The 13,792-nt window shown below is 44.1% G+C and overlaps 1 protein-coding gene across 2 annotated transcripts in view; it reads left to right on the forward strand.

Moving 5' to 3' along the window:
• The first annotated feature begins 7,469 nt into the window (after positions 1 to 7,469).
• Positions 7,470 to 13,792, forward strand: part of GMPR (guanosine monophosphate reductase) — a 38,043-nt gene continuing 31,720 nt past the window's right edge. The window contains exons 1-3 of one of the 2 annotated variants that reach the window (XM_015854675.3): positions 7,470 to 7,963; positions 11,793 to 11,912; positions 13,052 to 13,135. In XM_015854675.3, coding sequence (XP_015710161.2) covers positions 7,877 to 7,963; positions 11,793 to 11,912; positions 13,052 to 13,135 — 291 coding nt within the window. In that variant the 5' untranslated portion in view covers positions 7,470 to 7,876. The remainder of the gene's footprint in view (positions 7,964 to 11,792; positions 11,913 to 13,051; positions 13,136 to 13,792) is intronic. The other variant, XR_014943561.1, reaches the window with a different exon arrangement.

Genomic DNA, 13,792 nt, shown 5'->3' on the forward strand with positions numbered 1-13,792 from the left:
CAAATGTAGGCTTAGGAAAGTAATGAAGAGTAAAGAAAGATGTCCTTTTTTTTACCAAATTTAGCAATGAACACAGGGATTCAGAAGTGGATCCATTTCAATGATCAGAAAAATCAAATGTTTACAGTCCTTTTTTTTTGTATCCCTATCCTTTTCTCCACAAGCTAGTGTAGCCCCACATATTTCATTTAACAAATTCCACAGGACTTGTTTGCCTGGCCCCAAAGGGATGTTGCAGCTCACTGATTTTCATGACAAGTTCTTGTTCTGGCAAGAGATGTACTACCACCTGACAGCAGTGTGTCAGAGTGAAAAGATGAAAAGCAGCTTGCAGTTGTATACAAAGAGCTCCAGAAAAAAAATGGAAGCAAAAATAATTGAGCTAAACTAATGAGGAGTGAAAAACGGGGGAGAAAAGGGCCTCCCATGTACTGCATTCATCACTTGAGCTCTCGACGAGCTGGTTTTGCAGCCCAGGGCAGTGCCACAGCAGCACAGGGAGCAGTGATGTGGGCAGAACTGGCAGCAACTTGAATGCTCAGCTGTCTTTACCGACGGACTGGCTGCAGCCCTAATACAGCGGGGTCAAGCGAGGGGACTGCAGGAAATGCAAGTGTCTGCTGGCCCTCCAGAGCTTAATGAGGTTAATTATTCCATTTCCCACAGAGTCGGGAAGAAGGGCTCAGAAAAGCAATTGTGTTTTGCCTTTTTCCTTCCAAGGAGACAATGACTTGTGGCTTAGGTAGCCTGGAGAAGTTGATTATCGGTCTCCTTTAGGTTCTATCTAAAGGAGAAGAGCCTTTGCCATCCAGATGCAGTGGAAGGAAGACAGACACACACAGGACAAAGAGATAGCCTTATACAGGTCCTTTTAACTCAGAATACAGGATCAGCACAGACATTACAACATACCACAGGTGAACTGAGGAGTCAAATGGGAAATGGGACCTGAATGAGGAATCCCAAGGGAAATTCTAAGGGAAGGTATTGAGGATCACAAAAATAAAGAGGCATTTGGTAGTAGGAGATTCAGTAGTATGAGAATAGCCATCTTTGTGTAAGGTATAGCTAATAGGACAGTGATTATGAGTCTGCCAGCAGCAAAAGTCCATGGTATCACTGAGATGTTTCACAATTTAGTCAAGGGAGCTTCAGATGAAAGCAAAACCTATTAGTAGTGTGTGTGTGCTAGGGGAAAATGGAATGAATGGTATCTTATGTTTATATCACACCTCTCATCCTGAAGGATCCCAAAGCACTCCATGAACCACATATGGTAGTGACTTCTGCCTTTGCTGAAATATGGACAACAGCATGCAACATGCCAACTCTTCTAAGTTCAAGAAATGGCACTGCTGCACAGCAGCTTGGGACAAAGGCAGAGAGACAGGCAGTCAAAAATCAATATGCAAAATAACAGATGCATTGCTGAGCAAAGACATGGAGTAACAGACTGAAAATATGCAGTAGTTTCCAGAAGGATTAATTATATTAATGCAAAAAGGTTTTGGTCAGAACTGGTGCCTTATTGACTCTGGATGTTGTATGCTCACTGGGACAAATAAAGCTCTTGTTCCAGAGAGCTTCCCAGAAAATGTATTGTACACAACACTGAAATCCAAGCAAAGATGTGATCTTAAATTTAGCCCCTCATTCTCTTCCAAGAACAAAATCCTTTACATTTATTTGCATTTTATTCACAGAATGTAGCTATCTATTCATCAATTAGAAAGGCCATCTCAATATATTTTATTACCAGTGAATAGATTTTTAAACATATTTGTTCACAGGAGCAAGAGAACAGGTAAAGAGCATCCATTTTCTTCCTAAAAAGGAAGAGTGCAGTCAGTAAGGTTGAATCCATGAGTTTCACAACACACTTGTCCTATTCCATTACTGAAGGGTGGTGGACACACAGCAGCATATCTAACACACATCTAATGTGGCCTCACATGCTAATTATCTTCACTTTTCAAACAGCCTTGCAAAACTGCTGCATATTTTACAAGCTTATGCATCAAATTCTCCCTTCCCTTTTTATCATAATGATATTTGAGAATATTTAGCATGGTTTTATTTGCTGTGGGAGAGAGGCAGCAGTTTCTAGGTCACTTTAAGAATATCTTTACCACTAGTTGGTGAGGAATTATGGGTAAGAAAGGCATAGCAATGACAGCACTGTTGATGTTTATCATAATCCCTATGTAGGTGTGTTAATGAAATTGCATGCGACAGCCCATGAATGCAGCAGCTTTTATCTACATCCCATTAAATTCTTAAAGCACAATCAGGGTCGAAGCCAGACATGTCCTCTTTTTTCCCATAAGAGGCAAATTGTGACATATTCTGCAAAAGCAAAACTTCCTGGACAAAGCACACAAGATATTTAAAGTTCTGGGGAATGTAATGTTAAGTTCAAAAGACGTAAGAATGCATCTTGTTCAGAAAAAAGAAACAAATCTGCTTTCATTGTTTGTAGTGGTTAAAAGGCAGTGCTTCATACAGGGCAAACATTCTGTGGTGGTTTTTATTTTTTTGCGTTGGTTTGTTTTTTTTCTTTGCCTGTAGATGGTGCAGTTGGGCAGTAAAGTTTCAAAGATTTCCTTTAAATAATGAGGAAATTGGGATCAGGAGTTAGGCATTACCAGATGTTCACAGTTCAGAAACATTTTCTTCTGTTCAAAACTTGCAGCAAGATTTCCTCCCAACACAAAAATCTCAAGGAAAGCCCAGAAGATAAAGAAAACACCATTTGTCTATAGACTGCCTTTTTAAATTGTGTGCTCCTCACTTATCTCATAGAGCAATGGCAGCGTGCTTATTGAAACAGGCTTTGGGCACCAAACCAAAGCAAACATTTACCAGGGTTAAAAGAGATGATGTTCTGACCCTTCTGAATAAGCAGGAAACGGACTTTCAGGACATCAGTTTGTCTCACTCCCTAGAGGCTGACCAAACCCATGGCGTGAAACATAAGAGAACTGTTTTATAATTTCCAATGCAGAACAGGATCTGTGTTAACCACCTCGATCCTGAGCAACATAAACTCCAGGAAAAACCTGGAAAAACCTGGAGCAAGATGGAGAGGAACATAAGGGAAGCAGCATGTTGATACAGCTACAATAATAATTTAACACTAAAAGCAAAGAAACAAACGACAAAAACAAAACCACAAAACACACACACATAAAAAATAATTTAAAAATCCAGTCCAAGCCAAACATTAGTGTTAGCGTTTGTGCTGCCCCAACACTACTCTGACTTGTGTAAGGGAAACTGCTGATCACAGCCTGAACCTGTGATTAACTGTTTGAGGAAAGCAATGAGTCAGCTGCAGGAGCACAGGTGAAGGTAATTCAGCTGCGCTCACAGAAGGGGTGGAGCTTGACTCCACCTCTCCTAGATCCCATTTAAGGGCTGACCACCACTAAGGTAGCATATCTTTCTGGAGATTGCTCCTTTGTGGAGTTTTTGTGGTGAGTCTCAACATTGGTGAGCATCCATTTTGACTGAAGGCCTATCACTGGTGAGTCTTTCCTTAGATACCCTCTGGCTATCTATTACTCTGTAATTACAACTATACCTTTTTATTATTCCAACTGTACATTTCGCTAGTGCAAACTGTAAAATCAGTTTCTTATGAGACAAAGCCCTTGCATAGAAGTGCTTCTTGAATTACCCTCACTTCGCACAGGCAGGTTGAATTGACACTGGATTCTTGGGCTAAAAATGATGGGTGAAGCTCAGCTTCAAGTTTACATTAAAGCCTGAATGCAAACACTGAGAGAGGAGTATCATCAGACCCAGCAGTCTGGCTTGTCACAGTGAAATTCTCATGCACTGTTATGACAGTGGGTGATTTGCTGATAAGAAGCCATCAGCTTCTATGCAGGCAATGCAAGAAATTCATTTTTGCTGAGCTCTTCTTGGCCCAAATCCTTCTACACAATTCCTTTTATTCATTTTATTGAAAATATAATGTTATTTACTGAGGTGGTTTTTCTACCTAGTTTAATTTGCTGTTAAGAGAACATGGCCTAGCATCTTTTGGAAAACTGTGGTAAATCAGCTTTGGTCTAGTTCAGGCTAAAGCCCTAGAAATGCCCATCCCTTCCAAGGGGAGTCCAAGGAGCCAAGGCACCAAAGAATTTCTTCAGAGTTATAAGAAAAAAGAATAGATACAGTTCACTGTCAGAGAGCCCTTTTCTTGTTGAAGTTTGTGGCGGTGTGGATAACCACACTGGCTGCTACTAGGAAGAAACTGATAAAGTGACTCTGTGGAACTGCAGGCAATGTGTATACAACACAGAGACAAAACCTCATCTGGGTGAAGGAGGAGCTCAAGCAGTTGGCACAATGTGGAGTTCTGGCAAGCTGAGCATACCCTGAAATGAGAGTTAAGAACTTTCCAGTTTCATTACCAACCCTAACAAAGACCCTCTGCATGATTTCAGCCATAAGGACACACAATTCACGGCTGCATTTCAGTGTGTTTTGGTGGTAACAAATTCTAATGATAATAATGGGAATGAGTCCACTGTATTTGCTGTCTGAAGTCAGTTTATATGCCAAATCAGTGCAGGCTGCAGTACTGCTCCTTGTCTCTGATGTATTTCTCCCAGAAGCCCTGGAGCTTTCTCTTCTCCAGGCTGAAGAAGCCCAGTTCCCTCAGTGTGTACAGTACCACAGCATCACAGAGTGGCTGATGTCAGCAGAGACATCTCAAGGTCATCTGGTCCAACTCCTGCTCAGGCAGGTTCAGCTAAGGCAAATTATCCAGCACCACATGCAGTTGGATTTTGAGGTTCTCCAAGGTCAGAGAGGCTCTGGAATCTCTTAGGGCAAACCATCCCAGTGTTCCATCACCCTCACAGTAATATAAGTGGTTTTTTTGTTGTTGTTTTTTTTTTTTTTTAATATTCAAATGAAATTTTCTGTGTTTCAGCTTAGGCTCATTTCCTCTCATTTCTCATCCTGCCAGTCAGCACCATTGAGGGGAGGATGGTTCTGTATACTGAGCTCTACAGCAGCAACAGAATCTGCCTTCCATCCTGGGAGGTGGCTGAAAATTTCCATGGAAATAATCTCATTTTCTTTCGCAGTATGTGGGTGTTAGATGTGATTTACAGAAGTATCAGTTTACAGTGGATAGTATACAAGATAGTATGCGGACTTTTTTTCAAAACAATAGAGCCCTTCAGTACACCAAACCGGACCGGTGTATGGCCATACATGCTCCACTATGCAGTGGCCTATACTCCTTTAATCTGTATCACACTCCCTTGGACAAGTAGGGCAGCTAGAACTTGCAGCACTCTGCCAGGTAGTCTGAGTACAGCTTAGGCATCAGACAGTTTCCAGTGTGTAGTACAAGTAAAATGCCTGGGGCGTGTGACCAGATGTTATAATCACATTCTTGCAAGTACAAAGAATGGGCTCGGTTCATTTTATTTGTCAGTATATACAGGCTCTACATTCATAAGCCAAAGAAGGCTGGAGTCTCATTAATTATTGATTGTTATGACTACTTGTAATTAGCATTTTAAACCTGCTGAAATCAAAAGGTATGGATACTGATGCTTACTCACATAAGAAAACTGTACCCTGAATGAAAGGCTGACCTACTGAACTCAGTGTGGGCCTGGGGCTCATGTACTGATTAGTAAGATAACTTAAGACCTTTGAATTTAATGAAAGTATCTCTGGCATGATTCTCTCCTCTTTAGAACAAGCGATCATCATGCACATGGCTGAAGTCAGCTTGGAACAGCTATGTAGGTCAGGGGTGTCAGCCCCACTCATCCCATTTCTGGTGACTATCAAGGCCAGCAAGAGGCACAGTGTAGATGCTGCAGTACCAGTGATAGTTCAGAGAAACTCCTTTATCTCCACAGCCAGAAGAAATCTGCTTGCATTTGCAAGGCTTGCTGAGTTAGTTCTCTTGATCCAGCTATCGGTAAATGCTTGTCAGAGTTCACAGAGTCAAAATTCAAACAGAAAAATAAAAATGATTTTAATTTCTTGTAAGAAAACAAAGTTATTTCCCAAAATTAATGCTTTTTCTTAACAGTGGGACAGCTTTGTCACATATGCTGCAGCATGTTGCTCTTTCCAGATGTCCAATTTCGCTTAAGTTGTGACACACAGTTTGTGGGAGCAACACTTACGCTACTGCTCACCACACCCTTTAAAAGCACAGCTAACTCTGTTACAGGCTGTCTGTATGGAGCTGTATGAGACTAAGGAGTTTACTGGGAACCATAGTACATAAGTCAGCACATGCTTTGGTTGTCAGCTGTGCACCTGCTGTGACCATCAGGCTGTTTGTTTCTGTTGATGAACAATGATAATCTCACTAAACATCCACCCTGGAGGTGTGTCTGGTGCTCAGAACTTATTGCTTCTTGCTGATAGCCTCCAACTCATACTGGCCATGACAGTGCTGACCTTCTGCATGCACAGTGTGTTTCAGGGGCTCCTTTCTTGCTATTCAGCATCCCATCCATTCCACGAGGGGTAAAGAGAAAATATGGTGCCAGGTAGGAACATAAAGCATTTATGTTTTCTCTATTTTCAGTGTTCTCCACCAGAGGCTAGCTACTTCAACAGGACCCATTCTCCATGTGGGAAGAGCTTCAATGACAAATATCTTCTGGAACTGGGAAGCTTCAAGGCTTACTGGAAGCCAGATTCAAGTCTTCTTCACCAGAACATTTGAAACAGGAAGCACTCAAACATCTGTTCGCTGCATAAAGCCTGGGCATCACACCCAGTCAATACTAAACAACCCAGGACAGCAGGGCAAAGAAGTTGTAAAGAGCTTTGCTGGAGGGTGTTGACTGGATGCGTGCAAGTTGTAGATAAAAAAGAGAACACTGCCTCATCCTGCAGGGTATTCAAGGAAGGGAAGCCAGCAATGACCCTCTCCTGCTTCACTTTCCAGTCACTGACAACACTTGTGCTTTGCAAAGAAGTCTTAGCAACCCAGTGACTTTGTAATTAAACAGACTTTAAGCTCAAAGATCCCATGGTACCTTATGGTACCTTTGCATCAATCCCTGTGCCAGTAAATGCAGTCTGGACCCAACACAGTTAATTCTGTTGCTATTGATGTTTTTATGCCCTCCTGTCACATTGAAAATGATCATATAAAGTCCCAGATTGGGCTTCTCTATGATACAGATGGGAACAAAGTTATTATTATTAATAATAATAAAGCTTACTGCTTCTCTAATGGGCTAAAATAAGAAGTGAGGCAGCTGCAGGTGGATGTCTGGCAGTTTGACCATTCTCCTGTGACCAGCCAGCTGCAAACATCTCACTTCTAACACCAAACACTTGCACAGGGCTTTGCTCAGCTGCCACATTTGGAACCACTACATGATCCTCGAGGTCCCTTCCAACCCGGGTCATTCTGTGATTCTGTGTGAACCAGTTCGGGTTGGGGGTGGTTCCGAGAGCCGGGCCACACTCTGAGGCGCGAGGAGGTGGCGGTTGTTTGGCGGCCATTGGCCCTCAGCCGTCACCCCGCCGGCGCGGCGCGGGCAGCCGCAGGGGAGTCCCCATAGCGGCGGGTTTCCCCACGCAGCGCCAGGGCCGCTCGGTCACACGGAGGCGCCATTTCCTCTGCCCTTCCTTTGCCCTTAAGCCGCTGTGCCGGCGGCCGTGTCCGCTCTTCATCCCGCAACCGGCGGCTGCGAGCGGCTGACACCGGCCGCTTTATCCTAATAAAGCGATGGGGCCCAGCAGCCGCGCCGCTCTCCCTTCGCCCTATAAATAGGCTCCGTGCGCGGCCCGCGGGCTTTGGCCGCCCCGGCTCGGCAGGCGGAGCTCAGCGCATTGGGGCCGCCGCTGTCGCCAGGAGAGCCCCGGCAAGATGCCCCGGGTAGACGCAGACCTCAAGCTGGACTTTAAAGATGTCCTGCTCAGACCCAAACGAAGCAGCCTCAAAAGCAGATCCGAGGTGGGGGCACTCAGCATGCTTTCCCCGCTCAGCACCCTAACTTCCCCAGCCCTCCGCCCTCCTTTCCTTCCCCGCTTTATTTTTATCCCCCCCCGCTCTAACGTAGCCGTGCCCTCCCCGATCGAAACGCCCTTTGCGAGGGGGGGTGGGTGGATGCGGTGCTCTTTTCGGAAGGGGGGAGGGTGGGAAAGGGGGTCGCTGTGAGGCGGGGTTCTGCCCCGCTCCTTGTTGGAAATAAAGGGAAAATGAAAGGGTCGGGGGGCTGCCTGCTGCCGACAGGTGCCGCTGCGGAGAGCGGGTTTGGGGGCAGGGGGGGGTGAGCTGCGCTGTTTGCCGGGGGTGCGTCTGCGTCCTCAGGCTCCGGGCCCGTGGGCAGCGCTGTACCGCTGACACGAACATAAAGCGAGAATTGAACAGCCTGGCCTCAGCTGCGAACCCATCAGGTGGCAACGGGAGCAGTGGGATCCGTTCCTCTTGCAGCCATTGTAACCCCTCTAGTGGTGGCTTGCTTTGCTCCTCTGCGTCCCTTTTGGCTCAGGGCTGCTGTCAGCGGGGAGATCCCCGCTGCTATCTCTCACCCCAGATCAGGGAAGACCCCAGGAAATCCTATGGGGATTGCCTCCACAGAAAAGATGGCCGCCTACCGAAGCGAAGGTGCCTTCTGGTTCACCTCGCGTAACCCCAAGGCTGAGAAAGGATTTGCTTTGACTGATGAAGGTTTTACGCTGTGCTGGGGGATGGAAAGAGGATTAAGCTTTTCTCCAAGGGAAACACAGTTGTGAGAGACTGAGACCAAGGGGGTGAGGTAGAAAGAGAAACCTGGAAAGGGCAGCAGGGTTGGTTGTGTCGTTTAGGAGTGTGTGGATAGGGCTTGGGGGCCAGCAACAGAGCCAGAGCATTTTTGCCACTGTACAGGCCTAAGATTGGAGGGACCTTCCCAGTAGAAGGGTCGCTTTGGGTTAGTCTTTTCTAAATTGCAAGGAGTAATGTCCAGGCTGTGTGTCTCATGGTGCATAGCTACTCCTCACAAGACCTGGAGGCCCCTCATACAGCAATTAACTCCCTTCTGGCCCTTTGCTTTCAGCACCCACAGCCCCTCTCTAAAAGTCACTGTGCCAGCCTGGCAAACAGGTGGAGCTGTGCTCCAGCGAGTGGCACATGGCTCCTTCAGAGTGCTGTTGGATATATATATTTAGCAGCGTGCAGGCTGTGGATAGAAGGGTTGCTGGGAAGGGAAAATGATAGGGGGAACATGAGCTGATATGGCAGGGTTGTACCGGGTGGCTATGATGAACTGTTAAAAGCATTTCAGATGAGGAAAAAAGTGCGTGTCAAGGGGGAAGGGGGAGGTCAGTGGAAACTGATGAAGGTTAAGAAATTGGACACCATCACTGAGGCTGTAGCAACAGGAATAAAGTGTCTGTGAGAGCCAGATCTGAAATGGACAGCCGCAGTCTGCCTCAAAACAAGAATATAAATAAATAGTGCTGGCAGCAGAACAGAGGTAGCATACTACAGTGCCTCTTACCCAGCAAGCTGCTGCTTTGAAGCTTTTATCAGCAAGGGCTTTGCTTTTTTGGTGTGAATGCCTCAATTTGCACAAGGCTACATTGCTGTGCAGTCAGCTCCTTAGCCAGTTTGGGCTGTTTGCAGCTCTACTTGAGGGTCTGCTATTCTGATGATTGGTTTTGATTCTGTGCACCATCTTTGGTTTTTTTTATCACTGTTTTCTCTTTGAAAAGATACCAGAAATCTTGAAGTTTGAATTCAAACTCAGGGTAAAATTATTGAGAACAAGGATTGAAGTCAGAGACTGTAGGAGTACAGCATTGCCTGTCAGTGGCTTGGCGCTCCCATAGCATGTTACTCTTGGCTTTGCTGGACTTAGCCTCTGCAGAGTGTCCCATGTAAGTGCATTGGGCTTGCTGTCCTCTAATTTTGAATTTATGCTTGTAAATTTAAACAAGACCTGGGAGCTTTAACAGAACAATCAAAGTCCCACTATCCATAGAGGGACTATATTCATCTGCCGGAGGTCTAGGTGGGAGCCATGCCAGAGTAGCTATAGAAGACAGCAGCGAGGATATCCACAGTGACACTTACTTTCCAGACAAGGGAACAAAAAGAAACCTTAGGACTATGCAGTATGGAGAAGAAGCAGCCATGGTGGATATGCTAGAATTCCAAGAAGTGAGGAGTGGGATAAAAAAGGTGAAACTGATAAGTGGTTGCTGGTTGCCTCTCACAAAACAAGATGCAGGAAGCACTAAATGTAGTTAGGAGGTAAAGGTCGTGCTTTTTATGTAATGTATAAATGAGCTTTGGAATTTATTGTTGTAGAATACCAAAGAGACTAAAGATGTGAATGTTTTCAATAAAATACTGGGCAAGTTTTTTGTTTATGAGTGGCTATTTAGCTCAGGGAATTGGAGAGGGTTTTTGTCTTCAAAGATGTCTAAACAGTGTCTTCTTAGGACCTGGGAAGGTAGACTAAGGAAGGAATCTTTTAAAACTTGCCTTGATTTTGATGTTTCCTTCCCAAACGTTTGGTGTTGGCCATTGGAGAACTAGAACACCACATAAATGTCTGCAGCCCCCTGCAGCATTTCTCCTTGTCTTGTACTACAAAAAGCCTCATTAGTGAAGGCCCTGCAATTATCCTACACAAATGCTGTTGTTACAGTATTATCAGCCGAGTGAACAATTGCATGAGATCCCTCTAACTTGTTGGCTAAAGGAAGTGATGTGTTAAAAGTTACAGTAGATGAAAGTGCAAATCACTGACATTAATGGCCTCGTGTTTCCTGTCTAGCTTTGCATCTTGACTCAGACTTTCTTACGTTTACTTATCTTAAGTTCATTTGAAAGAGACTTTTCCTCTGTATTTGTGTAAGGTTGTAGGTCTGGTACCAATGTCTCTGCAGAACTATTTGTGTCATACCTTTCTTTTTCTTTTTTTTTTACCTCGTTTCTAGTTAATCATTACATAAAAAGTGAATGAAATACACTAGATATCTTCCTTGTACTATCTCCCCTTGTTAACTGCAGCATAAATTGATAGAAGAATGTTATGTCAGCACAGATGGGTGGGGAACCAGGCCACTCTGATAGTGAAAGCCAGGTCACTGTCTGTCCCTGGATTAAGGAAGTGAGGAATAATGAAAACTATGAAAGAGCCTTCATTTTTCACTGCGTCATCTCAAAAACTAAATTAATATCTTACTGTTGAGCATTTCTTAGTTATCTTTAGGTATATCTTAGTTATCTAATGGTATGATTGCTCATATTGTATAGCCAAGAGTAGCTGGCAACTATAGCTAAGAGTAAACTTGGTTTTGAATTATTATATTGCCATTTACATTAAAGAACAGGACAAAGCTATCTGTGCCCTGGAGTCGGGGGAGATTCTAGCTCTTAGTTCTGTGGAGTTAGGATTTCATCCCTGGTTTCTCAGGCAGCCACACAAACAGCTGAGGCTACTTCTATATAAAATCATTCACAGTTGTCACTGTCTTTTCTTTCCCTATCTGTCTCTTCCAAACGCATCTGCATCAAGCTTGTTGTTGTTCTTTTAAATATCAACCCTCTTTTTCTTCCACAAGAGCTCTCTAACACAGCAAATATTACTTCATATTTGTATTTTCCTTGTTGTTTGGAAAGCAGAGGTTGTAATTAATAAATGAAATTAAGTGAGGCAATAGCTGAATGAAAGGAGAAAATCTGAGGAAAATTAAGAAGCATTATTCAAACTTGCTGTCAGTGAAATCCATCACAAAAGTCATTAGGATTCAATCAGTTACTGAAAAGAAGCTGTGCTTGTTTCTTGCAGGTTGACCTCACGCGCACTTTCACCTTCCGCAACTCCAAGCAGACGTACACAGGAATTCCCATCATAGTGGCAAACATGGACACCGTGGGGACATTTGAAATGGCTGTTGTTATGGCTAAAGTAAGTCTTGGTTCTCATTTCTATAACAGTTGGGAACCTGGTGAGTAAGGGTAAACAGTCATTGTTAATTTTTAGCTTTGAGTGAGAATGGGGCCGAGGAGTTATAAAATGAAGAGCAATAAGGTGTGGTCTTGCTTCAAAAGCAGATTTACTTTTATGGCATCACTGTTGCATGGAGTGAGAGACCCAGATTAAGAATGTTAGTGGGAATGTAGGAGGGCCACAAAGATGATCAGAGGGCTGGAGCACCTTCCCTATGAGGACAGGCTGAGGGAGTTGGGCTCGTTCAGCCTGGAGAAGAGAAGGTTGCGGGGTGACCTCATTGCAGCCTTTCAATACCTGAAGGGAACCTACACCCAGGAGGGGAGTAAACTCTTCGAAAGGGCTGACAATGGCAGGACACAGGGAAATGGTTTTAAGTTAAAAGAGGGAAGATTTAGGTTGGATTTTAGGGGGAAGTTCTTCACTAGGAGAGTTGTTAGGCCCTGGAACAGGCTGCCCAGGGAGGTTGTGGATGCCCCGTCCTTGGAGGTGTTCAAGACCAGGTTGGACGGGGTCCTGGGCAACCTGATGTAGTAAATGTGTATGTTTGGTGGCCCTGCCAGGTAGGGGTGTTGGAACTACATGATCCTTGAGGTCCCTTCCAACCCGGATCATTCTGTGATTCTGTGAATGTTTACTGGATGTAGCTCAGCTTCAGATGGGGGACCTCTACAGCTTAGTTTCTGATGTGTATATCTGTTCCATTCCAGAAAAAAACCTGTTAGCTAAAAAAAAAGGTTTTGAAAGAGTGGGTTACTGAATAAAGCTGCAGCAGTCAGGAGTCTCTAGTTAATTAGCCTTTGGCCTCAAGTCTCACCTTAATCTCTTACAGTGCATAAGCACAAACAAAATATTGACCATAACCTTATTAAATGTCAGAAACCTGATCCTGAGAAGTTGTTCACGTATGCTAAGCTACCTTTGGAGAGCCATCTGGAGTTGCCTGGTTGCTTATTCACTGTTATTCATTGTTATTCTTTCAAGCAAGATAAGTCTATACTTAAAATGGGAATTTGTGATATCCTGTTTGTTATTCCGCAGCTGAGGGAAAGATGAGTGAACTTGGACATTAATATAAGTTCTCTTATTTTTGCTAGCATGCAATGTTCACTGCAATTCACAAGCATTATTCTCTGGAAGAATGGAAACTGTTTGCTGCCAATCACCCAGAATGCCTTGAGGTACATTTTCATACTGTAAATTATTATGGTTTATTGCTTTGTTCTGAACTTGCATACCTTGAGGTCTCTTGGGAATACTGTTGTGAAGTAAGGTTTTGAGGAATGAAGATATTTGCTCTTCTTTAACACATCTAGGGAAGTGGCTTGTCCTGGTTTAGAAAGAATAGCTGTTTGAGTCTGTTTTGAAAGTGCTTATGCTAAGATGCAAAAAGCAAAGAATATGTATTTGCAGAAGGGAAATGGAGAACTACCCTGAGCAAACAAGAAGGAATAGGAGTTGGTCTTGTTGCTGGCCTTTTGTTCCTGGTGGGAGCACTGGTAGTGTTGGGAAAGGAGAAGCCCAAGTTCACAACTGAATTAACCTAATAGTGAACTGACCGTGCATGTCCTAGTGCTAGGCAGAGTCTTTGCTGTCAGGTATGCATGTGGATACAGAGCCTGGGTGCTGGACTCAAGTAGGGATGAGTTTTGAAAGTTGTCATTGTGTGTGTGTGTCTTCCATTTACCTCCTTGCACCAGTAGAAGAGCGGGTCTAATTATCCCCAGTACTCCTTAGAGTTTGGCACAGTTTTGAAGCGTGACCTGTATAGAAAAGAGTACTGCTTAGTTGTTTTGTATCCCTACCTTATAATTATGCTGTATAGACTATTGATTACA

This window comes from Coturnix japonica, chromosome 2 (assembly GCF_054131305.1).
Source record: "Coturnix japonica strain WE chromosome 2, WE-NBRP24, whole genome shotgun sequence".
Classification (NCBI taxonomy): Eukaryota; Metazoa; Chordata; class Aves; order Galliformes; family Phasianidae; genus Coturnix; species Coturnix japonica.